The sequence below is a fragment of the Heloderma suspectum genome, chromosome 4 (assembly GCF_057233095.1).
Source record: "Heloderma suspectum isolate Gila_16-S chromosome 4, 16-S_ref, whole genome shotgun sequence".
NCBI classification, from domain to species: Eukaryota; Metazoa; Chordata; class Lepidosauria; order Squamata; family Helodermatidae; genus Heloderma; species Heloderma suspectum.
In genome coordinates, this window is record NC_139461.1 from 282167810 (window position 1) to 282195267 (window position 27458).

At 41.7% G+C, this 27458-nt stretch overlaps 1 protein-coding gene across 1 annotated transcript in view; it reads left to right on the forward strand.

Annotated features, from left to right (window-relative positions):
* The window catches only part of ADA (adenosine deaminase), a 53385-nt gene that overhangs the window by 14644 nt on the left and 11283 nt on the right, over positions 1 to 27458 (forward strand). Inside the window, exons 4-6 of the mRNA XM_084853997.1 lie at positions 3834 to 3977; positions 8085 to 8200; positions 25105 to 25229. Of these exons, the coding sequence (XP_084710123.1) occupies positions 3834 to 3977; positions 8085 to 8200; positions 25105 to 25229 (385 nt within the window). The remainder of the gene's footprint in view (positions 1 to 3833; positions 3978 to 8084; positions 8201 to 25104; positions 25230 to 27458) is intronic.

The following is a 27458-nucleotide window of genomic DNA, read 5'->3' on the forward strand; positions in this document are numbered from 1 at the left end:
ATGGGTTGTAGGGTCATCCTAACCTAGACCACTTCCCACAGGGTGGCTTATTTGGGGACAACATGCCACTCTGACAACCTATGGCTTGTTCTAGGGGTTGTTCAACTCACGATGGGTTGGGTTGTCATGTCATCCGAACCTGGCAGAGTAATTTCATTGTGGGGATCGGCTATTGGCCACTTGGTCAAAGCAGCAAACCCCCCTGCTACTCTTTCCAATCTTGCCCTTGCAGCCGCCAGTAGCAGCCTCTCCACCAATGCCCAAGTGGCACTTTCGAGCGGCCATCACTGGTTCACCACCCTTCTTATTTTTATTTTTCGGTCTGAGAAATTTGCACAAATCTTTCTGTTATTTCTTAAGTTATTATTTTTTGTCGGTCTTTCGGAAGTGCACAAATGTGCTCTTACAGCGGTGCACAAGTGTGCTCTGATACGTGGAGTCTTGCCTGGTCAATTTCCTAGTCTGTTTCAGCTGTCAAAGGGAGCAGGGAAGGGGAGGAGGTAAGGGACATGGAGAGGTTATGGAGAGCCAGTGTAGTGTAGTGGTGAGAGTGACGGACTGGGAGCCGGGAGATCCAGGTTCTAGTCCCCCCTTGGCCATGGAAGCTCACTGGGTGACTTTGGGCCAGTCACAGACTCTCAGCCCAACCTACCTCACAGGGTTGTTGTTGTGAGGATACAACGGTGAGGAGGAGGATAATGTAAGCCGCCTTGAGTTCCTTGCGAGAGGGAGAAAGGCGGGGTATAAATGCAATAAATAAATAAAGGGACATGGAGTTGACAAGGCAAGACTACATATAGGCTGATTTGTGCACACTTGCCAGAGAACAAGTGCTGAGCTGTCAATGGAGAGGCACCGAAAAGGGTGGGGGGGGGGACAGCAAAAGTAGGTGCACCAAAAGTGGGGCGGGAAGAGGGGGATCTCCCTCCTTTGGCAGTGTGATCCTGTTGTTTTAAGTGCTGGACTGACATTTCTCAGTGTCCACCACTTTTTCAACACTTCCCCAAGTCTCCAGCAACTTGGGAAAGGGTAGATCTTAATTCCCCCTCTCTTTTCACATCTCCTTTTCAGAGCACTTACTGCTGTGGTTACTGCAGTTCCCTGACAGTTCTAACCTGCCCCCCCCCCACCCTATGTGCTTCATCCCCTTCTGCCACCTCCTTTTTTTTTTTTTTTTAAGTCATTGAGATTTGTGCATTTGGGGGGACTAACAAATATATACCAATTTGATGGCTGGGAAGCAAATGGAGGAGAATTTTGCACAAATCTACTGGCTGGTAAGTAAATGGAGGGGAACTTTACGAACTTGCAGTAACTGCTCCTTTAACTTTGCGTTTAGCAAAGTGGGGGGCTCTTGTCCTTCAGCTTTGAACTTACTGGTGGGGGGGGGGGACTCACAGCTGATGGCACAGATCCCATATCCCATGGCATCAGTTCCTTCTTTTAAGCTTTTAGCAGGTATGTTCTTGTTGCAGCTTAAAGGGTCACTTGGAGGTGATTGATTGGATATGGAGGGAGCATTGCTTCATCAGATCTAACAACACCCCACTTAAGAGTATTTAAGTTGCAAAGGGGGCAGCCTCCTGCAGCTGCTTAAAAAATGCTAGAGTAGTGTGAAATCGGGGTGGTGGGGATGGATACCATTATGTGCACATTTTCCCAACCCCAATTTCCTGCTACACTTTCCTATACATCACTGGAAGGGGCTTAAATACCCTCCATACAGTGCACTGTATTGACAAAGGGTGCCCCAGTCCTGAACCTGGCTGCTGTTGCAGACTATATACTGTGACTAGAGTGGTGATGAGTATTTCCCATTTTTCTTCTCCTTGATTGTATCGATAATACTAAAAATGTAATGTTTTGGAAATATTTAATATTGAAACATGTACACAGATTATGATTTGTAAGCTAGTGCCCGGGGCTTCTTGACTAAATATTGTCTTGCTGTCTTATTCCCAAAGTCATGTTCTAGCATTTTATTCTTGTATTAAACCCTTAAAAGATAGGAGTACAGAACTGGATGGAAAATAGCAAAAGATAGTATTTGGCATTTGTATGGAGCATTTCAAGTGTCAGATATGCAACAAGAACTGCATAAATTCAACAAGTGTTACATAAACCTTCTCAATTGTGGCGCCTACCTTGTGGAATTATCTCCCCATTCAGATCAGGCGAGCTTCTAGTATGGAGTTCTTGCTGACAGCATAAGACACATTTGTTTGTCCAGGGGTTTTCCTGACCACTAGCATTGCCAGATACCCCGGTTATTTTAATGAGATGTAATTGTTTTATCACTGCTTTATTGTTTTAATTATTCATTTGATTATTTTATCATGAGTTTATCCTGTAAATGACTCTGGGATTTATTTTTTAAAAAATGAAAAACAGTACAGAAATTTTCTGAAGAAATAAATAAATAAAACATTTTTGTAGCTATAAACTTCAGGACAGCCTTCTCTTTCTTTTGATGGAGAAAATGCAGGGGACAAATGCAGTCTTTATGGAATCTGTTTATTCATGGAGTGAGATGGAAGTGAGTGACTAGCAAGGCCTTTGAGGAAGGATGGTGGCATTGTCATATAAGGGCCCCTATCCTGTCTCTGTGTGATTCCGTTCAAATGTAATACCAAACAGTATTTGTGTTATGTGCATGGGCGCTTCCCCTTATGCAGCACTGTGGTCTGTTGTTTTGTCCAAACTAGGCAAATTATGGTTCGCTTAAACCATGGCTTGACCACAAATCTGGGTTTGATCCTAGTTTGTGATCTTGGATTGGAGACAAATGATGGCTTGACCAAACTGTAGTCTGCACAATTCGTACTAAAAGGCAAATTTTGGCTTGCCAAAAACCTGGAACTAAGAGAGAATAAATTGAGGGGAGAGGGGAGCAGGGGGTGGGGGGATAGCAAATGTGAATCTCATGTGAGCAGTGTGACTCAATCCATGATTTGACATCTGAACTGGCACTGTATGCAAATGCTAATAACTGAGGAAGCAAGCCACAGAGCGTATCAACTGGGAGAAGTAACTGACATGTCTCTCTTAGGACCCACAAAACCTCTTGGCAACCCTGTAAGTTGCTTGCTCAGGCATTGATAGCATTGGCTGATACCATTATTTTTCTGAGGTTCTGATTTAGAACTGACTCATCTCTTGGGGATACTACGTTTAGAATTTAGGCACTCATGAGCAACAAATGACAGATTTTTATTAATAGTAGGAGGACACTGGCAAGTATAGTTAGTGTTGGTTCCAAATCAAAATCAGTGCAGGGCTCTGATCCAGTAAGGCCTGAGTATGCTTTGCTGTTTGTTTCACTCTTTTACATCTAGTGCTAAATCAACTTCCTGTGTGTATGTTAAAGTAAAACTGTCCGCCTTGACACATGGAGCTCAAAAAGGATTGGAAAGATTCCCTGCTGCAACTAATTGGCTACTTAGAATTTCCCTGTTAACTGTTAATTTGAATAGCTCAAGTTCAAATAGGGGAAAAAAATTCCCTGCGTTATTAGTGTCAAACATAGCTTAGCCATTGCATCATATTTTGGAGGCTGGAATTGGATCAGACCATGCTTGATCTATTAGATGATTGTAAGCCATCTCAAACCTTTTTTTGGAAAACTGGGATATTAATATACTAAACAAAAGGTTGTTGACCTGTGGTCAGATAAGGATTGCAAATTCGCAAGGACTTCAAACAGTGTTACTGAAGCTTAGAATTCAGTCTGCTGAGAAGCACGCACTCCGACAGTACTGCAGATCTGTGTTTTACAGGTTCTTCCTTGTTAATTGGCTACCACTATTGTAAAAACCAAGCTTCTGCATTTGCAGGGGGGACCGTGAGGCTGTGGAAAGAATTGCTTACGAGTTTGTGGAAATGAAAGCCAAGGAGGGTATAATCTATGTTGAGGCCAGGTACAGCCCTCACTTCCTTGCCAACTGCGAAGTACATCCTATCCCCTGGGACCAAAAAAAGTGAGTAACTTTTTAAATGTGTAAGAAAATGCATTACAAAATAGACCCCAAAGAAGCAAATACCTGATAATGAGGTACTACTGGCTGGCAGTGTGTGATTAAAGAAAATTAAATTGCTTGTTATGCAATACTTTGACCATCAGCAGTTCTGCATTGAGTCTTATCTGCAGTGACAACGTCTGGACTTTGCAACTTCTTCCCATGCCTGTTAGCACTTCACACCATACAAGAGATCACTGCACTATGTGTGTCTAGCTTTCTGCTGTGTAAATAGGAAAGAAGTACCTACTTCTTTGAAGGATTTTCCTGTGCATTTTTGGTTCAGTGTTGAAGTTCTAATTGCCATTTCTTTGCATTTGTTGTTTGCTGTATTATTCTCGCAGAATAAGAGAGAAAAGTACTGTATTATTCCCAGAGAATAAGAGAGAAAAGCACAATGCCCCTAAAGTTCAGCATTTTAGGCTACAGTTCTGTGCATGCTCTTCTAGGAGTAAGTTCCATTGAACACAATGGGACTTGAGTAAACGTGCAACAGATTGCTCTGTTAAAATCCTGTTGGTGTCAGTGGGGGGAATTAGGAACTTCTTAACTCTCCAACTGAAATCAGTGGCACTCTAAAGTGGTTAACTATGGCTGGATCATACACTAGTTAAGGTGTATCACTAGTTGTTGAAACCATCATTGCAAGCACTTGCACTCTTCTGTTGGAGCAGCTTCTGATGGGGAAAGAGTTTGTAGGCTTTCTAAGTTACATATAACTCTTTATTGGGCACAGTAGAAAGTAACTAAGCTTTCAGCTATGAAACTGAAGAGTTATTTTAGGAATATAAACACTCTTAATTGTTTCAGGTAGATTGTGACTAAGGCTGCAGTCCTCCCACACTTACCTGGGAGTTAGCACAATAGGATTTGTCAGTAAACATGCATAGGATTGCACTGTAAGTTGTAAAATCTTGTAGCACCCCAAAATATGGTACAACTTGTTGAATGTTAGATTTTTAATTAGCCAAGAAACAAAGATATCCAGTCACAATTATGGAGTTGTCACGACTTCCTCCTCCCCTTCCCTCAGTTGTAAGATGAATTCCAAGGGCTCATGGGGGATTTGGGTTTACAGCTGTGTTGGGCACTCTGTGCCATCAAATCCAGAGGATAGGTATATGTTTGCAAATAAAATGGCACACTGCAGGTTTGAATGAATAAACTGATTGTGATGTTCTCACAATTAACTGAATTATTGGCGCTTCCTTTGTGATTCTATTCTATTGAGAAGAAAATAATCCTGAAGTGCACTCCTATGCATGTCTACTTGGAAGTAAGTCCCATTGAGTCTAATGGGGCTTACTCTCAGGTAAGAGGGTATAGGGTTTCTAGGATTTCACCCCTAATGTCAGTTTTGGAGTATTTAATCCAAATTATTCATATGTATACAGTACATGGAGTGCATCTACAATTATTTCTCCGTTTTGGAATGTAGGACTACTGATTTCACAAGCCTGCCCTGTTTTTTCCTCTAACCCTCCCATAGCCCATTCTTTGAGACTGCTTCCGTGTTAGTGGGACCTCTTGCCCTGAGTACTTCATCCATCTTGCCTGTGTGAAGCAGCTGTAAGGGGTTTTGGCAAAGCTTACTCTTAACTTAGGAAAAGAACCAGAGATAAAACAGAAGCATTTTCTTCCGCAGCTTGTTTTATTTATTTATTTTTTTAACCAAGCAGGTTTAGCTGTCATAGCTACTAGGTTGAGACCATGCAGCTGATCTTCACAGATTTTAATTTGTTTAGAAGGAATCAGAGCTGCGTTTGACAATACATTGCTAATTTATACTTTAAACCAGCTTTGTGGAGGAGCTTCTCAAGGGGTGAGGGAGAATAAGACAGGAAGGAAAGTTTGCTGGTGGCTGTATTTCCTGCCAGGGTAGCTTGAAGCTGTGCATGTTAATAAGGGTTGGGATACTGTCCTCATTTGGAAAACACACACATTTACTTATAGATCTATTCCATGATCCTGCATGGGCATTGTCTAATATTAAACAGCTGGCAGCTAGACGTCTTGAACTATTTTGCAAAGTAACTCTCATCTCACCTTGAATAGAAGGCTGTGGAATGCTGTTTTTTTTTTCCTTTGCAGAAATAGAGTGGTTTTAAAGTATTAGCAACACATGCTAAATATTTGATTTAAATATGAAATACGGCAATTAGGCTTTTCTGGTATGCTTAGATCATCTGGAAACTACTGAATTTGAACATAGGAAATCTCCTTGGACTGACTTAGGCCATTAATCCACCTACCCCAGCATTATCTACTCTGCCTGTCGAGGTTCTCCAAAGTTTTGGAGATTGTGGAATTGAACCTGAGACCTACAAATAAATTGTGTAACTCTATAACTGAGCTAGACATTAGGTGGCTGACTTGTTTGCCATCTGTATACAGGTGTTTTGTTATGGTGAGCAGCAAACAGGCCTCTGGGTCAGCTCACCGGGCCTGAGGTTGCTCACCATGGCATCCATTCTGGTTGGACTCGATGGTCTTATAGGCCCCTTCCAACCCTACTATTCTATGTTTCTATAATCCTGTAATGTGTGAAGGGGAATGTGCATCCCCACATGTTCCCTTCACATTTTAGGGCAGAACATAGCTTGATGGGTGTTTTCTCTAGAGAAAAGCAACTTCAGGAGTTTGGAGCTGAGCACTGGAAGGAAGGGGTGTAACCCTTTCGTACCTGCCACTTTTTCCTACAGCTTGCCCCACAACTGTTTTCCCCCTGTGCTACGTTCCAGACATGTGTATCCTCAGCCTTCATGATCTTGTAACATGCATTTGTATGTCATTTATACTTTCTTTAGTTAGTCAGAATATTTTTGATTGCTCTCTGCTCAATGAGCACTCAAAACGATGCGCGATAAAAACCATTAATGATCACTGAAAGACACAGCAAACATGTGTGCCCTTTTAAAGTGTGAAATTCATTTGTTCAGTTAATTTGTACCCTGCCTTTCCCTCTAAAACATGGGTGAGTAACTTCTGGCTTTTCACGTGTTCTGACCTAGAACCCCCATCAGCCATAGCTAGCATAGCCAATGGTGAGGGATGATGGCAGTTGCAGCCCCCCAGTTGTTGTTGGACTGCAAGTTGCCCACCTTTACTCTGAAAGGAAGCCCAAAATGGCTAGGTTGTTTGTGTTATCAGCGTGTAGCAACATGATACAAAACGTTGAAAGCCTAATGGTATGAAAAAATTATCCAGTCCTAAGAATGTCAAAAAGAAACCTATAAATAAATGTTCAATTCAGTACTTACAAAAAACCAATTAGGTTAATACAAAATTCAGAAACAATACATTAATAAACAGGGTGATGATAATAAAATAAAATTGACCCTGAGATGCAACCAGTTTGATGTAGTAATCATGAAGCAGTATTTCTCCTTCCTTTAGTGTTGGGGAATGATGATATGCTAACCTAGGGGTCCCCAACTTTTTTGGACCCATTTGGGAATTTGAGAAACTGCTTTGGGCACCACCACAAAATAACTTCCATAGAGGATGTGGCTAATCACATAATGGCTGCCATGGGGGCCTGGATAGTCAACAGGTGGGGGCGGGGAGAGAGAAACAGAGGGGAAGAAGCAGTGAGGCTAGAAGCTGGGGGTGGGGAGGGGGAAATGGAAAACGTTGCTTCCTGGTCCTCTCAAACTTTTTCCATCCATACAGACCTTTCCCATTTGCTTGTTCTCGCTCTCTCTCCTCTCCATGCCTCTAGCCTTGCTATTTTTCTCCCCCAGCCGCTTTCCTTGGTATTTCTCCCCCTTTACTGTCCCTAGCCTTCTTTCTCTCCCACCCACCCCTTTATATTGCTGTTTCTCTTTACTCCCAGCCTCTAGCTATGCTTATTTCTCAGAACAGCTGATCAGGAGCAGGTTCAGGAAGAAAAAGGGGAACCTGGCGCTCTTAATGTTTTTCAGTTTTTTGTTAAAAAAAAAAATTGTGAAGAGGGCAAGGAGTGAAGAGCTGTGTGGGTGCAACTGGAGGTGCCCACGGGTGCCATAGCACCCCCAGGCGCTGTGTGGGAACCCCTGCACTAACCAATATCTCTTTTGTTTTTTGCAGGGGAGACCTCACTCCAGATGAAGTGGTTAGCCTTGTTAATCGGGGGTTAAAAGCTGGAGAGAAGGCTTTCAACATCAAAGCCAGGTCTATTCTATGCTGCATGCGCCACATGCCAAGTAATGTATTACAGCTCACCTGTGGCTCTGGTCCCTACTTTACTAAATCTGTCTTTCTTTCCTGCCACACACCCACCTGCCCGCACACACTGACTCTTCAGATTCTAATTCTTCTAAAATTTATCAAGAAGCAATTCTTGTGGTTTAAATGTTCAGTTACATGAGTAATTATTCCCACCGAAGAGTGGGTACATAGAATAAGTAGAAACATATGCCGGGTTTGCATGTTGCCAACAACCCACAGTTAATGAAGTGTAGGTTATGAAATGCAGTGGGAGTGAACGAGTGCACTTGTTGGTTCCCTCACGCTTCTGCTTCAATAAACAACCCAGAGACACTCCATCCTAGGTTTGTTTACGTGACTTCTGAACCCAGAACTCTGGTTTGTTAGAGGATGAAACCGGGGGTTGTTGAGGTTAAACCATGGGTTTCAAACTCTCCCAACAACCCAGAGTTCTGGGTTTAGACATCACATAAACAACCCAGGGACAAGGCATCCCTAGGTTGTTTATTGCAGTGGAAGAAGGCAGTTTGCAACCAGTGCATTTCCCACTGTATTTCCAACCACTCACAATTTCTTAACCATGGTTCGTTGGTGATGTGCGCCCACAAAGAAGCAATAGAAACAGTGAGACAGGAGGAAGGTTTCATCATGTAATGTCTAAGATAACTTGAGGTTGCTAATCATTCCAGGATGAGAGATTTGGTTGGTTTTGTAGTGTACAAAATTAGCTGGGGCTGTTGACAAGCTTGACTCAGCTGTGCAGTTGTGTGGGATTGGCTTTATTTAAGATTGCTTCTACACTCGCTCATTGTCTTCTGTGTACTCCTCCCGTGTTTTTTTAGATCTGATCTGTGGTGCTTTATTAATTTTTTTTCAATAAAACACTATTACAGTGGCAGTATGTCCAATGTGGACAATCGGAGTGCTATATAGGCTTTTAAGGGTTACTGTACCTTGATTATACTATTTTAGAAAACAGTTTATTGCTTCCTCTTAAGTGCAGCTGGGGAAATAGTGATGAATTGTCAGTTCCTGTTCCACTGGGGGTTGCAGGGAGGCTTAATTACTGTTTTCCTTTCACTTTTTTGTTTTTCTTTTATAGCAAAATCATGCTGTTGTGCTAAGAAAGAATAGAAAAAATAATACAAGGAAATCAGTAATGAGAGTGCCCCCACCACCACCACCAGGCAGGAGACAGGTTGATCAAATAAGGGGCAATCCATCACTAATCACCAAGCTACACTTAGCAGGAAGCAATAAAACGGGATGAAGCTAAAAGAAGGAAACTTTTAATTAACATTGCAAGGAACCCTTGCTGAGTGGGACAGTCTTGTGCAAAAACATTTGTAGGTGGATATAGGCAAAGGGAAGGGGCATTCCTGAATTATATAGTGCTGTATCAAGTGCTGTATGGAACCATAGCTAATAGCAGAAAAGCAGTGCCTCAGCATCACGAAAGGGCTATAGTGTGGAAGCAACGTAAGCAAAAACTGAGACACTATGCTTACCTATGGCTGCACATTTATGAAAGAAAAACAATTGTTCAGTCATCGTCATGTTCAGCCAGCTGAGTAATAGGTGTGTCACTTGTTGGTCACTTATTTCCCCAGTATTTGCAAATTTAGTGCAGATTTATGCCACTTATAGTCTGCATCAGTTTTACTGAGACCATCCTGCAAGATGCATCTTCTCTGAATTGCCTAAAATTTGTGCCGATTCATGTGACCGAAAGGTTTATAGTGAAATGTGGTGAATGACAGGCATATGTCTGCTTAATTTAAGTAAATTGCAAAGTGGGTGTGAGATAAAGCAGATTCTTACCAGTCTAAGCCAAACCATGAATTGTGAGATCCCTTATCGCAAAACGAATCTGACGTAATGCAGCTGAAATTAAGCAAGAAGACCATCTGGTGACTACCTCCCCCCACCCCCGCCCTTTACTAGTAGGCTTTTTGCCAAAGATGCTTCCCAACTGGAAAACAACCATGAGAAAACATGACTAGTTCCTTCTCTGGAATTAGGCCTCCCTTAAAAAAGATAAGGAGGAAAATGCATCCCAGTATAAATCTGTACAAAGTTTTAACTCATTCAGTTTAAAAGTATCTTTCACCTCTGATTCCCTCATGGAGCTTTAATAGTCTGAAAGTTTGTGTTTGGAAAGTCATCTTTATAGAGCATGCAGTTATGTTTGATAACCAATCCTAAAAATGTTTACTTGGTCGACTTCTTAACTGTGTTTAGGATTCTGACCCTAGTGCTGTTCCAGTAAGAATAAGAAGGATGTTTGTAATTATGTATCTTGTAATCAGTCTCACGGAACCATCATTTATAACTATATTTTAAATGTTTTCCATTTTTCTAGCAAAAATAATGTATCTACAAACTGATCTCATTCTTGACCTTAAAGTAGCTTAAAGATCCAAGGCCCAGTTGTTGATCTTTAAATTTGCATAAATAATTCACCCATGCAAATAGAGTGTTGACATACTTAATGCTTGTTTATGCGTTTGGTAATAGACATCTAAAACTTCATCTACTTTACTGTGGCTATGCAGTTGTGATATGCTTACACATTAAATGCACCTGTTTCGGTGCTAATTTATTTGTTTATTTGATTTGTACCTTTCCTTTCTACCAAAACTCACTACTAAAACTGGATAAAAACAATAATAAGCAAATATATTAAAATACAATAAAACACAACAATAACAGAGTAAAAATAGCATCCAGTTCAACTGTCCCACTTACACGCTAAAGGCCCATTTGAATAAAGCGGTCTTTGCGTGCCAGCAGAAGGACAACAGAGAGGGAGCAAACCTAGCTTATTTTATGCCAATATAGTTCTTCGTATTGAAATATTTAATTTGAAATTGTCAGAGTTTATAGTTCACAAGTGAAAGACAGTGGGTCCTTCGTCTTGGATCCCTGGGGCAGGTTACCCCATGGGTCCAGACTGCTCTGTACCCATTTTGCAAAACGATCAATAAAACTTTGTTGGTTCCACTGTCGCCTACCTGGCCCTTCATTTGACCAGAAGCAAGAACTTTTTCTAACACAAGCTAGCCTTGAGTTGTCTAACTGCTTGGTGGAATTGGATTATTTTAATGGCAAAACTATTTATTTCAGGGGTGGGCAGAAAGTAGATCTCCAGATCTTTTGGACATAAAACTCCCAGCATTCCTGACCATTGGCCATGTTGTTAAAGGTTTCTGGAAGTTGAAATCCAGAATAGAGATGTAAAAATTCCATAAATTTTGAGGCCATGGGGAAAAAAACAGTTTTTTTCCAATTATTTTCTGGGGGGAAATGGAAATTTTGCGAAAAATTGAAAAATAAGCAGTCCTTATTTTTTAAGCACTCCTTACGGATCTGAAGTCACTTTGTTGCTTTAAGATAGCCTTCCCCAACCCGGTGTCCTCTAGATATTTTGGACTTCAGCTCCCATCAGCCTCAGACAGAATGACCAATGGTCAGGAATATTGGGCACTGTGGTCGAAAACATCTGGAGGGCACCGGGTTGGGGAGGGCTGCTTTAGCAACATAAAGCAGCCTTTCTGTTCCTAAAATTACTTTATATATAACTTGGTTTGCTCATAAAATTATGATTATATTTTAAAACTTTTACAAGCAAACTCAGTAAATTCGTAATTACTGTCTGAATAGATTAGAACTACATTAAGTGACTGCTACAGCATCCAACCAGAAACACAGGACTTACAACACAATCCAAACTGTCAAGATTGTACAGTTACTGTCAAGAATGCACAGTGGTGACTCTGATGACATGTGGGGAAACTGAGCATAATTGTCTGTCAGTAAAATATACTTTAGAACAATAATTTAGAAAGGAATGACAGAAATAACTATGCTGAGAATCTTACAGAGGATTAAAAAAAAAAAAACATTTTTCCTCATGGCTTCATTATTTCCAGACTTTTTACTGGAAAAAGTCCAGTCTTTTTCCAGTCTTTTTTACTCCAGTCTTTCTAGTAAAGTGTTCTTATTACATAGTTTTTAGCAATCATTTAGGGGGAGTAAAGGCTGAGTAACGCTATATAAGTACTTTGTCTTAAATTCTAAAAAAAAATTCATAATCCAAAGCTGTTCAATTTTTCAGGAAAAAAATGGAAAAAACATTATTCTTTCCATTTATTCCAGGCCTCCATATCCCTAGTCCAGAACATCTGGAGGTCTTCCTTCTGCCCACTCCAGATTTAGTTGGTTTGTACCCTACCGTTCTACCAAGAAAATAGCACTCAAGGCAGCTTACAATCATAGGAGCTATAAAAAATGTAAAATAAAACTATATTAAAATGATAATAAAACAAATACATTCAAACACATTTAAAAATAGAAATAACTTTCTGAAATCTTGTGAAGCAATGCACTACTTTCTAGAATAACGTGATTTAGACTGATTTAGAGAAAATTGCATCCTGAGAACTAGAATTTGCTAAATGTACTTGATGTAATGAGTGTGTGTTTTTAAGGACAAAACAGACACCATTCTTAGTGTATAGTAGGAGCGTGCTTAAAGGAGCACTTTAAGCAAGTTAATTGTTAATTTGCTATCTTATCTTTGCTTCTTGCTTTCTGCCTAGCTGAAGTATGCCATTGGTTTAAGATTGGTTATGTCCTAAGCTAGGGTCAGCATTTCATCTTGATCACAGATTGGTCTGAGCTAATGAGAATTTTCTGTCTCTGAGTTTTGTGAAGGCAGCAATAAATTAAAGATAGAGTTAATGAAACTTTGCCCATGTGATGAAACCTTGGAAGACTTTATAGATTTGAAAATACTGCCTGACACCTAGAATGGCCTCTTTACAGCCCAGTCAATTGCATTTGGCTGCACCTAAGCCTATTCGCTTCCTTGGGCTTTGGCATACCCAACTCTACATAGAAGAGTAGTACATAGAATAGAAGTTGAAAAGGTGCAAAGGTTAAGAAATTCAGATGGGCCTCTTACTACAGATAATAGATATTATCTTTGGCAAATGGTTGCTATTTTTAATAAGAGTTGGAGCACAGGAACTGGACAATGTACAATATAAATATGTACTCTCAATAAGCATGTAGGGGATTTAGAGTTCACCATAGTAATGTGTAAGTATGAGGTGCAGTCTCTGAGCCAAACACCTTTGTGGAAATAATCTCCATAGGATGGATTAGATTGGGCATAACGTAGTTTAAAGCCTTAGTTTAATGTTGCATGAACAAGAATGCTCCTCTCTCCCCTTTGGGGGCTTATTATGCCCCTTGGGAGGAAATATGCTCCACATGATGTAGACCGCATGGTGTGGGGAGAAAGACCCTCCCTTGAGTTTGGTCAGAAATCATTTCCCATACTCCAAATCAAGAAACAAAGTTTATTAAAACATCAAATAATAAATGAGATGGAGAACAAGGAAGGCACAGGAACGAAACATAAAACTTACTAGCCTAAAGTGACTCAGTAGAAACAACCTCTCCCTCCCCCTGCCCCCCAGCCACATAGACTCACCTGGTGACTGGAGTTTGTTCAGAGAGACAACATAAGTTCTAAACTTCAAGGTGCTGGTTTAACCTTTGAAGCCCTGAAGAGCCTTTATCTTGAGTATCTCAGGGAGCATCTCCTCTATGAACCCCACTGGGCACTGAGATCTGCTAAAGAAGCCCTCACCAAATATTATGGAAGTAAGTATGCAGAGCAGAGACTTGTGCTGCTCTGACTTGTGCAGTGAAAAAGTCTCAGAAGCTGTTCTGAGACTTGTTAGGCTGGAGTTAATCCCATTTCTGAACTGTACTGATTTGAGGAGAGAGGGTCAGATTTTCCTGTGTGTATGGGTGTGTGGAATCTGACAGTTCTGACATTGTGATTATCGCTGGCTGGAGCAAAGCAAGTTTGTGAGTCCACTCCATTCCTGAGCCAAAGTAATTGGCAGTGTAGATTCAAGCACTTTCATACCTGTCTCTCTTATTGCTCCTGTGATGATCCCTAAGGCTGGTGCTCTGCTTACTTAGCACTGTAGGTGAACAAATGAGTATTAGTGCAAGCCAAGAGCAGAATTATGTGGTGAAAAGCATATATAGTAAGCAATTAAGAATTTCTCCCAAAAATGTCTTCCTGAGGAAGTCTTCTCCAATAGAGTCTTGCCCAAATAGTTGGGTCTGTAGCAGCAATTCATGACTGGGGAAGGCAATGGCAAACCACCTCACTACAGTCTGCCATGAAAATGCCAGCAAAAGCGGCGTCCCTCTAGGAGTCAGCAATGACTCGGTGCTTGCACAGGAGGAACCTAGCAGCAATGCGTTTCTGTAATATAGCTTTGCATCTGTGCTATAATCAGCACCCCAAAATGTTTGGACTACTAGGCCAATCTCATGTGAGGTGTTATCAAAACCAAAAATTTGAAAATATAACATACTCTAAAGTCCACAGTTCCAAATATTACAACATTCTAGGAGGAAAAAAAGGAAAAAAGAATACACATAAACTTCAGTAAAAGCAGACCAGATATCCACATCTAAGTCCATTCGCAAGTGATGCCTATATACCACTCTTTCAAACGTTGCTAGTGTTGTTAAGTCTTCAATAGGTGGTGAGCTCTTATCCTTCCAGTATTGTAGGATCTGTCTTTTAGCAGCCAAGAGGATGTGAAAGATCCATTTACTCTGAGCGTGTGTTACATTCCAAAAATCAGGTAAATAGTTTAAGAGAACATGTACATCAGTCAGTATTAAAGAGCTTTCCAATACAAAGTAACCATATGATAACTTCCTCCCAAAAGGAAGCAACTATTGGGCATTTCCAAAACATATGAATAAAAGAAGCTTTAACTGCATTACACCTCCAACAATTAGCTGAGTTTGACAAACCTTTGTTAAAGAGATGTAGTGGCGTCCAATAGCCCCGAAATAAGTTTTTGCTGAATAAAATGTAACCGCAGGTCAATAGAGATATCAGATACAGCCACCAAAACAGTGGTCCATTGATGAGACAAAATAGGACATTCTAATTCCCTGTTCCATTCCTGCTGCAGACCCTGTGTATCATATTTATTCACTGATAACAAGTATTTATAAACATGAACCGTGGGTCGATATACTTGAGCAGCTTCAATAAGTGTTTCCAATAGCAAAGGAGACTCCGAGGCAGTAAAAGCAGCAGGACCAAATCTAGATGCTAACAAATGTTTCAATTGCAAACACTGCCGTTCAGCTGTAGCAGGCGAATCAAATTCATCTCACAACGTTGAAAATAGCAAAAATTCATTATCAACACCCCATAATTGATCCAGGGTCTCTAGTAGCAATGTGTTGCTGTAGTATGGCTTTCCATCTACACTATAATCAGCACCCCAAAATGATTGGACTACTAGGCCAATCTCATGTGAGCTGTTACAATTTAATCTTATGAAGTAAATAACTTTTATGAAGAAGCATATTGGCGAAATTAGCCTGTGAAGCATAACTTTTACTGTGTGATTAACTGTCATATGAACTGTTGCCTGAAAAGCAAAATATCTCTACATAATATAAATGTTCCATTATTTTCCTTGCTGCTGGCCCAAGGTATTGGTCTAATCTCTTTGCAACTACAGATTAGATAAGGAGATAAGGATCCCCTTGTTCTTCCAAAGACCCAGATATATATATAACCCTCATACGTTCCTTCAGTGTAGGAAAGCATGCAAGCTGTTTACACTAGACAACTGCACACGTTTTGTTGCTTTTGTAATTGATCTTTAAGACAGAAGAACTTTAAGATTTTTAATACTTGTTAGCTATATCCTGCATGCCCCAAGTTCAAAAAGCATGCAAAGAGATGTTCTTGCTAGCTGTTCCACAGTTCTGAACCTCTGGTCCCCTAAAGATCTTAAAATCTCAGCATTGCAAGACCCATCCCTTTTGGCTAGCATTAAATAACTGAGGCCAAATGAACATAAGTACCTTTAATTTCTATATCATATTTTTTAATTAGTTGCTTGGTTTTTATTGTGTGTGTTCCTTGAATAGGTATCTATCAAACTCTCCTAGGAATTGGTACAATAGGAACAAAACAACTTGAATAAAACTGGATTGTATTTACTAACGTAGTATTTACTTGGAACATCTTAGTTTTTTTAAAAGTTGATAAGGTAAAGGAGAAACTGGTTGCTTCGTCCCCAGCATAATAAAGTTAATATCAGATTAAAGTCCTTAAAATGTGTAGCTTTTAAACTATGCCTGAGGAATGGCAGACAGCACCAAGGTACTGCAAAGTGGAAGCAAAGTTCCAGAATTTTCCTGGCTATGCCATGGTCCAGTTCAAACATTAACTTGGCATGTTTTGATTAGGAATGCTTTCTCACTGGCTGTTTCTTCCAATGATTTGAAAAATTCAGAGCGAGTTTTTAGAGCTCTGTATCCAAAAGACAAAATGTATGGTTGGACAGTAGTTAGCCCAGCTGGGAAATACAAAACTAGCAAAAAGCTGAATTGCTTCAGTTCCACTGAGAAATTAATTGCACTGTCAAACTACTCATATTGCATTAAGGCCAAATAGTCAAGAACAGTTCACATAACTCTTCAAGGCTGTGACAGCTGCAGGTTTTTTGTTAGCTAGGGCTTATGGAAAACACAGCTGCCATGTGCTCAGAAGGATTCTGTGGAATAGGCTTGGTGAACACCACAGTCCACAGATGACACTCAAGCCATTGCAATGGGAGAAACAGAGGTAGGCTCATTAAATTCCAATAGACCTGATGCAAAAACAAAAGTGAAAATGATGATGGTTGTGGGACTGCATGTAATTAGCTATTAGAAACCTATGTATGATTTATGGAGAGAGTGCAGAGGTTGAGCAAGATAACTGGTTTCCAAAGCACACCATATGCGAGCACAGACTTGCCCAAAGTATCGGCCTGATTATTTCATTGACCCATCCCTGTAAGTGTCTTGGTTGACCTAAGAGGCAGAGTGCAAAAAGATTTGTGCAAATCAGTAGAATGTTCCCCTCCAGTCAGTTCTGATGTGACTGTAAGGCAATAATCTTTCTTTTAGATTTATCTAGGACTGTTCTTAGGAGGACTTTAAAGCAGGTTGTATGATCTCATGCAGTCATGCTCCTTCTGCTTCTGTTTGTATGCCTGGGGCTGAGGGAAAGAGTCCTCAAAGTGAAGGGAATTGTCTTCCTTACAATGGGAGGCTTGTACAATAATCATCTTTGCTTTTCAGTGATTATGTCAGCATTTGAAAACATCTGCATTAGGTGCTACCTGTTAAACTAGGATTAGATTGGTAGAAAATGGACATGGTACTCAGTCATGGCCTCTGATCTTGCACCTGTTTCCTCTAGCAGACCCTTTAGGAGTCTATCACCTCCCATTGCTTATCAAAGTAAAGGATCTCCGAGCTGAATCAATAAGGAGTGTCTAATGCAGGAAAACTCAGGAAGCTTTTTAGTTTGTTCAGAGTAACAGCAAATCTACATTAGGCAGCAGCTTCTGACTCCTGCCAGAAAGCCTCCTCTGTGCCAACCTTTAATGTAGGGGAGGGGAGCTAAAAAACTGAGGGACTGGAAAAAAACCCACTCCCACCTGGCCCTGCATAGAACAGAAGATGTTGGGGGCATCATTTGGTCCCCAGCTGGTGCTTCAGCTAGGGATCCAACTTTGCTGCACATAGGCTTTCCTAGCTGCTCTGACCGAGGCGCTGGGTGGAGGAGCACTTCTCGAAACAGGTGCAAGATCAGAGGCCATGACTGAGTACCATGTCCATTTTCTACCAATCTAATCCTAGTTTAACAGGTAGCACCTAATGCAGAGGTTTTCAAATGCTGACCTCAGCCAGGCACCTGGCTTTGATATGGGCAGGTTTTCCCCAGCTGCGGAAAGTCCATGCACACTGAAGCTATGCACCCTTGGTCAAGGCAGCTTTGCCTGCCACATGCCTTCCCCTATTAGGAAGGATGTAGGCCAGGTGAAGCACTTCTCAGTTGGGAGGGCAAGTGAATATTTGCTGTTATTTCCAATCGACAAGCTGAGATAACAGTGGGGATTCCTCTCCTCCCTAGCCTGGAAGAAGCAAGGGTGAGTGGCCTTGGCTGAGAACTCGTGGGCCAGATGGGCCAGTCTGGTGGGCCAAATTGGCATTTGGGCCAGAGGTTCCCCATCTCTACTCTAATGGAAACAATGTATTTAACATACAGGTTCCTAATGCTCATTTCAGTGGCTGTGGCTTAGATTATTGATGCAACAGTTTTACATTCTTCTCCCACTCTTAATTATGGGTAACTACAGTTACCCATACATGAAGTAGCACAGCAGTTATAAGAGAGATATTATAGTCTTGTAAAAACAAAAGCTTGTAATAATGCTGCATCCAGGGTATGAGTTTATTTGTATGCAAAACACACCGTTTCTCAATGCAAATGGAGTTAGAGGCCCTTGAAAACCAAGCAACAAGGTTTGTGGCTGGGGAAACATTCCGCATTGCAGCTAGGGATGGACGAAAGTCCCTTACCTGTTCTCGAAGCTTGCTTCGCGGTGGGGGGGAGGCGCTCCGTCCCTCCCCCCGAAATTCTGGCCGGGGGGGCGCCCTGTCCCTCCCCCCCCCCGAAATTCTGGCCGGGGGGGGAGGCGCCCCGCCCCTCCGGCCACGAAACCTCGTCTCCTGCCGGGATGCAAATGGCGGCGGCCGTACCCGCTGCCGTTTGCGTCCCTGGCCTGCAGTCAGCCGTGATAGGCTACATAAACGTTTACGTAGCCTATCACAGCTGACTTAAAAAAAAAAAAAGCGCGTACGCAGATGGCAGCGCCCATGGGCGCCGCCATTTGCGTCCCTTATTATAGCACATGTAAACATTTATTATATAGCACATGTAAACATTTATGTAGACTAGGGCGAAAATAAGGGGAACGCTATTTGCGTTCCCCTTATTTTCGCCGTAGTCTATGTAAATATTTACGTAGACTACACGTGTCATAATAAGGAACGCAAATGCATACGCGCTTTTTTTTTTTTTAAAGTCAGCCATGATAGGCTATATAAACGTTTACGTAGCCTATCATGGGTTTTTTTAAAAAAATCTAGCCGTGATAGGCTACATAAATCTTTACGTAGCCTATCACGTTTGTGTTTTTTGGGGGTTTTTTTACTTGGAAATGGCAGCGGCTGGTCAGAAGACCGGCTGCTGCCGGAGCCGCCGCCGCTGCCGCCAGGGACATTCGAGCAAGGTAAGTCCCGTCCCAGGGGGGGCGGGGATGTCAGAGAATTTCACCACCAATTTTGGGGGGCCGAATGCGCTGGCAGTCGGCCTCCCCGAGATTCGTGGAGAAATTCTCTGACATCCCTAATTGCAGCATAGGTTTCCCAGCAGTGTTTACAGGTGTACAACAAACCAAACACTCGTAGCCTACCTCTACTAAGGTGACCACAATATTATACAAGAGAAGCTTGGACTTTCCCTCCTATGTGTTCCACATTTGGTCTGGCAGCCTACTCAATTAAATTGCTCTTAACAACATGCCTGGAGTTCCCTGAACTCCTCACCTCGAGACCTTTCAACTTTTTTCTCTTGTAAAAAAGAGTTTTCTAAAGCTGAGTACTTAATTCCACGTGTTGCTGTTGTTAAAATGTTTCTTTATTTCACAGAGGACCATTTTGGGGTTTGTTTCTTCTTTGGTTTTGGAGAATTTTATTGAGCCATGAAAAGTGCTTTATATGGAACCCTTTTTTATTGATTCCTATAAAAGTAAGCTGGGAGAGAAATACTCCTCAGATAGTAAGTTTGTATGCTGTTTCTCAGCATCTTGCATTGGGTTGCAGTCCTTATATTAGAAATTGAAGGGGCCATCATAACTTTTTAGAAATATTACTTCACTTTGGTTTGTAGCTGGCACATTAGATCAGATGGTGCTATTCAAAAAGGTACGTTTTTTCTTATAACAGGTACTTTGTTGACTAGGGTGGATGAGCCTAAAAGTATGCTGAAACATGGGCTAAGCTGAAGCACATGATTAAAAAAAACAATGTATTGGCTTCACTGTGCATTCAGGTCCCTGACTGTGCAACCTGTAAGGACGTTTTACTTTATTTCTGCCAACAGCTGGTCAGCAGTGATGGGGGCAAGGTCTCTGTGCATACTGAAATGTTGGAATTGGGTGTGGTAAAGCAATTGCATGATTGCTTCACTACTCACGTAAACCTGGTATGCTTCCAGGGTCATGTAATGGGCTCATTCACACAACTTTTGGGTGTACAGATAGCTGTTTATTTTTTCCATCTGGACATATTCTGGCATGCCCATGGTGGAAATGGTCATGATCTCAGTGTTCTGTCACAGATGGGTTCTCAGGATGCAAAAAAAAATTGTAGGAAGCCGTACGTTTCGGCTTTTTCTTATTTTTAGACCTTCTTCAGGGAGCTGCCTGTAACAGATCAGATTTCAGACAGGAATCCCACATTCTCTCCATGCATTTAAGGGAAAGAAGATACCCTGAGCCTATAATAACACAGGGCTTTAAAAGGCAGAAAAAATACCATGGGCTGAGCTGTTAGTAGATACAAACAGAACATCCTCAGACCGAATTATCTGTGCTTTAACATTTGACCATATTTCCAACAAATTCCAAGGGAGCATAAAAAGATATTGGCATATAATACAACATATTTCAGGTTGCCAAGAGAAACTGCTGATTTCTTTTAAAAGAACCAGGAATATCAGAAATTTTCTGTTACGTGAATTTAAAGAACACAACAGAAGTTTAGTCAGTGTCTTGCCAGGTACTTCCATGCCTAGGGGCCATCACCCATGCATACACTGCAGCTATTGCAAGTATACCTCCGAACCTATAGAATTTGAAAATCCCTCCAACCAACAGATATACAGTTTGAAGCATTTCACTGCCTGCAGTAGTGCCTTTGTAGTTTATACTGCAAAGTATAAACTACAAATGAGTTCAAATCTCCAGGGCCAGATGAACTGCATCCTAGAGTCATAAAGGAACTGGCAGAAGAACTCTCAGAACCGCTGTCTATTCTCTTTGAGAAATCATGGAGGACGGGGGAAGTGCCAGATGACTGGAGGAGGGCTAACGTTGTCCCTCTCTTCAAAAAGGGTAAAAAGGAGGAACCAGTCAGTCTGACATCAATCCCTGGGAAAATTCTGGAGCAGATGATAAAGGAATCCATCTGGAAGCACCTTGACAACAATGCCGTGATTACTCGAAGCCAACATGGATTTGTCAAAAACAAGTCCTGCCGCACAAATCTAATCTCATTTTTTGATCAAGTAACCTCCCTTGTAGACCGTGGGAATGCTGTAGACATCATATACCTCAACTTCAGCAAAGCTTTCGACAAAGTGCCCCATGATATCCTGAGGAGCAAACTAGCTGAAAGTGGGCTAGATGAAACAACGATCCGGTGGATCCACAGTTGGCTACAGAATCGGACTCAAAGAGTGCTTATCAATGGGACCTTCTAAAACAAGGGAGAGGTAACGAGTGGGGTACCGCAGGGCTCAGTGCTGGGCCCAGTGCTCTTCAACATTTTTATGAATGACTTGGAGGAGGAGGTGCAGGGAATGCTGATCAAATTTGCAGATGACACAAAATTGGGCGGGATAGCTAATACTTTGGAAGGCAGAAACAAAATTCAAAGTGATCTGGATAGACTGGAGCGCTGGGCAGAAAACAACAGAATTACATTTCATAGGGATAAATGCCAGGTTCTGCACCTAGGAAAAAGAAACCAAATGCACAGTTACAAGATGGGGGATACGTGGCTCAACCACACTACAAGCGAGAAGGATCTTGGAATTGTTGTCGATCACAAGCTGAATATGAGCCAACAATGTGATGTGGCTGCAAAACAGGCAAATGCTATGTAGGGCTGCATTAATAGAAGCATAGCTTCCAAATCCCGGGAAGTACTAGTTCCCCTCTACTCAGCACTGGTTAGGCCTCCTCTGGAGTACTGTGTCCAGTTCTGGGCATCACACTTTAAGAAGGATGCAGACAAACTGGAGAGGGTTCAGAGGAGGGCAAAGAAGATGATCAGGGGACTGGAAACAAAGCCCTGTGAAGAGAGACGGAAAGAACTGGGCATGTTTAGCCTTGAGAAGAGAAGACTGAGGGGAGATATGATAGCACTCTTCAAGTACTTGAAAGGTTGTCACAGAGAAGAAGGCTAGGATCTCTTCTTGATCATCCCAGAGTGCCAGACATGGTATAATGGGCTCAAGTTACAGGAAGCCAGATTCCGGCTGAGCATCAGGAAAAACTTCCTGACTGTTAGAGCAATATGACAATGGAACCAATTACCTGGGGAGGTGGTGGGCTCTCCCACACTGGAGGCCTTCAAGACGAGGCTGGACAGCCATTTGTCAGGGATGCTCTGACTTGGATTTGTGCATTGAGCAGGGGGTTGGACTCGATGGCCTTGTAGGCCCCTTCCAACCCTACTATTCTATGATTCTGTGATTCTATACTGTCCAGTGTAAATGCCCTAAGCTTTATGTGGGAAAAACAGTAAGATCCTTAAAAAGGTGGATAGGGGAACACTTGAGTAACATTAAGAACAACAGACCAGGTGCTCCACTTCTAAGCCATTTTGCAGAGCAACAGCATTCTCCCACAGATCTAGTATTTTGGGCACTGGATAAGCTTGACATTAAGGAAGAAAAATAGCTGTTGAGAGAAGCTGAGTGGATTTTGAGACTGAACACTCTCTCTCCATGTGGTTTAAATGAAGACCTTGAATTTTTACCATTCCTATGATGTGAGGGTGATTTGCACACACTTCCTAGCTACCACATTACAGTTCAGTTTTGAGACCTTGGCTGGATTACATCAACATGGAAACACCTGATAGAGCTAGGAAAAAATGGACAAAAGAATATAAGATTCAAGAAACATCTTTTACAGTTGCCAGTAGATTAACACAGGAGACAATCTTTTGCTGAAAAAATTCTGCAGACTTTTTTTCTCTATCATCATCATCATGGCGATCACTCGTGACCGAGTAAGATTGTCTTCCAGGGGTAGAGTCTTAGCAGTGGGTCTGTGGGTGGCTCTGAAGGCCAATTCCGGATCCACACAGCCTCCCACAGTGAGGACATAGGTTTCCAGGTGGAAGGCGATCACGATGAGGATTTGCTTGATGTGCCTTCCGCTGAGCTCGTTTCTCCCTTTCGCCCTGTACTTGTGCGTCTTCAAAGTCCATAGCACCTTTAATATAGGCTGACCTCCAGTTGGAACGCTCATGGGTTAGCTTCCCAGTTCTCAATGCTTACGTTACATTTTTTTAGAATAGGAGCTTATATGTTATTCTTAGTAAATGAGCAGGTTTTATATGGTTTTTATAAGAATGTTATACATGCATAAGCCCTGGTGGCAGTTTGTATTTTAGTAATGTTTTAATGTGCATTGTCCTATTGGTAATTTTTATTACCATTAATATTACAGCCTCCTGAAGAAGACCTAAAAATAAGATAAAAGCCAAAACGTGTTGGGCTTCCTACAAAACTTTTTTTTTTTTTTTTGGCATCCTGAGAATCTGTTTCTCTTCTTCGTGATTTACTTTGCATGCTCCCCTCCTTCTGTTTTCTTTGTCATAGATGGGGCCAAACTTTGATTTAGTCTACTGCAGTTCAAACTAGTGTTGTGTGATGTGTACTTAATTTCAATTTGTCCCTGAAGTGGAAGTGCTAAGATGAGTGCTTTGGCACTTCACGAAAAGACAGATGCAGCATAGGGTTATATGAATCAGTACTGAATAATGCATTTATTACTTCATTTCTATACTGCCCAGTAGTCGAAGCTGTCTGGGTGGTTCACAAAAATTAAAACCATAAGATGCAGCATAAAACAATATAAAATATGGAAGCTTAAAACCACAATACAACAGTGTAACCAGAATAAAAACTAGCAGCAATGCAGAGTTTTAAAATACAGATTTAAAACAATGGAGCTAAGAGACCAGGAAGCTAAAGTGCTAAAATACTGGGGAAATGAAAAGGGCTTTATCTGGCACTGAAAGGAGTACAATGTAAGCACCAGGTGAACCTCTCTAGGGAGCTCATTCCACAGCCGGGGTGCCAAAGCAGAAAAGGCCCTTCAGGAATAAGCCCAGAAATAGAAAGGAAAGGGGGAAGGGAGATACATGGGAGTTGTAGTAGGATGTATCTGTGTGTGTCTGTTCCTTTATGAAGCATTAGGTTCCAGGTTTAATCCCTGGCATCCTCAGGTAGAGCTGGAAAAGGAACCTACCTGAAAGGCAGGAGAGCTGCTGCTAGTCAGTATTTACAATATAAAGCTTACATAGTATTTACTGTGCAGGGTTTACATAGATAATTGTCCAACTATAGCTCTTGCGTTTTGTGGCTATATGACTTCACTGTTGGCAATTTTTTCCTCTATACGCATAGAGGTACATACATGCATGGCTGACTACTGAGGATAATACTTCATGCATCTGATGCTATAATAAATCTGCCAGTCTTTAAAATGCCAGATTTGTCATTGTTTATACAGGATAGGTGACCTTCAGAAATGCCTTGCTGCAAGGAGATCCTTTTATACCATACAGCTAGTATAATACTGCAAAGTGTGGTTTGTGTAGGTAACTCTTCATTTAAAAAAGAGCTGCAGTATATAATTAACTTCTGAAAGTTTCAGGAGCCACAGCTGAAGTGTCCCATGCCCAGAAGTAAACTCGTTTATTAAAAATCTGTAACTCTTTGTCTCTGTCGGACTATTTCCAACATCTGCTTGATGTTCTTTGGAAGGACTTGTCAAGGGGAAAACCGAAGTATTGGTTTGGTACGTCAGAAATGTTCCTATGAATGCCAAATTTTATTTAAGCGAGGCTCTGGGGGCTGCAAAAAAAAAAAAAATCCCCATCTTTACTGGTGTTTTTTTTTTTTTTTTTTTCCCAGGCTGGTCACCAGAAGTAGTGAAGCTGTGTAAGAAGTATCGGAATGATTCAGTGGTTGCTATAGACCTAGCTGGAAATGAGTCACTAAATGCTGAGACCTGTCCAGACCATCAGAAGGCTTATGAGGTTTGTTCAATTTAATATGGACAGTCAGCCAAAAGACCAGTACTGGGTGTGGGACAGGCAGCTTGACACTCACCATGCCCTATAATTTGAGAACAACAACATTTAATACTCTCACATAATAGTCTTTAAATAAGCATGTACTTGGAACAAAATTGGTGCATCTCTTGAGTAATAGTGGAGTACAAGAACCAAATCCCAACTGCTAGCAAAACCTAAGTCACAGTTTGAGACTTAATAAAGATAAGAACATCTCTGGCTAAAGCGTTGCAAATAGGAGATTGGTGTCATTATTCCTCTCTGTAGTTTTCACTCCAGTATTGTTAGATATGCTTTGTTACTGACAACAGTGTGAACAGTTATATATGGAGTTGGGAGAGGTAAGAGTTTTGCACTCACACCTCCCCCAACTTTCTCCTCAACCACTCTGAAGGGTCACCAGCTACACTTCTGGGAAAGACTGAAGGCTATTGGGGGCTGAGAGAGAGCAACTATCTCCTCTGTTCTAACCCCCCCCACACACACACACACACACTCTCTCTCTCTCTCTCTCTCTCTCTCTCTTTTACTTTCTTGGCATTAAGTCTCATTGATTTGGCATGTAGTCTCTCCCTAGAAACTCACACACCCATTCATTTCCTCTACAGTATAACTGTCCAACAAAATGTATTTTCAGAACATGCAGTTTCCCATTTATTGTCTCTCCCAGAAGATTTAATGATAAGGAAATACTAGTTAAGTAATATGTTATCAGTTCTAATATGCTGACGTTTCCTGCCGTGAATTATGCAAGTGTAGCATTGTAAGAACTGGTTGTTGAAGCGTATCCATTAGTTTTACTGTCACATAAGCCAATGCTGGAAATTCCTTTGAGACAACAGGAAGGAGGAATATGCAGCTTCTTTGTCTTGGGTATCAACATTCAGATTGTTTAATCTCAACTGATAAAGCTAGTGGTGTACTTGGGTCCAGTACATCAGAGCAGGCCAGACTTCAAAACTCCTGGATCTACTTTGTGTTTTTTACTAGAACCCAATGGCGGCTGGTGACTCCAGTTCCAGAGGGGTGGTGATTCTATTCTGGGTTTTAGTTGCAACCAGCCAAAGCTCCAAAGGTGCTATCAAAGGCACTGAACCTTATCCCCAAAATGGCTTCAGCACCTTTAGAGCTTTGGCTGTTTGTACCTAAAACCGAGACTGGAATCACTGCCCTTCTGGAATTGGAGTCACCAGCTGCCACTGGTAGAACCCAGCTAGAGCCAGGTGCCAAATAGTGGCTTAAGGCACAATCCTGTGGATGTTAGACAGAAAAGTGGCCTATAACTCCCAGCATGCCCCAGCCAGCATGGCTAGCTGGAGCATGCTGGAAATTGTAGGCCTTTTTTCTGTCTAACATCCATAGGATTGCGCCCTTGGGGGCATAGGCATGCACTTCCATTAAAGAACAGGGTACCTCTCAGTGCATGCCCAGGAATTTGTTTTCAGTATCAAAAGTGTGCTTACAGTTCTTTCACATAAAAGTCCAGGTTTCTGCCCACACCTCACATGCTTTTTTTATTTAGAGTATACTAATTTGGAAAGGAAAAAAAGCCTTTTAGTTGTTGAATAATGGGGAGACAGAAACCCTTGGTGATCTACTGCAGATCATCCAGAGATCTATCAATAGATAAATCCCAATCTACCTTCTGCCTACCCCAGCAATACATGGCTGGGTCTTTATTCTGCCTATTTTAGTTCATTGCTCTGCTCCTTGCAGACAGGGGAGGTGTTTTAGTGGGATGTTCTAAGCAATGTTTTGTTGTATATATTGTTTGCTTCGAGCCAACAATAGCAGCATACTGCTAGAACTCCATGACCAAAGTAACATAATGTCATTTACACAATTAGTAATTGCATGATTTTTTAAAGTAAAAAGCAGGAAGGGTGTGTGAGTAGGACTGAGGCATAGGGTGAGAAGGCTTTAACACTTTGCCCTGATGTAGCCCTGATTTGGATGTGGCCCCTCCATGGCTCCTATTTGCATCGGGAGTGGGTGAGCTCTCATGGTGGCCAGTGGGAGCATCCCTCCCAGTGCAAGCTGCCTGAGGGGGCAGGGCTGATCTGACTGGCTGTGTCAGGGGCAAAGGGCTAATGCCCCCTTGCCCCCACCATAGCCCAATTGCGCGCGCGCATGCACACACACACCCCCTACCCGCTATTTTTTCTTTTTTTAAATCATGCCGTTATTAATTGG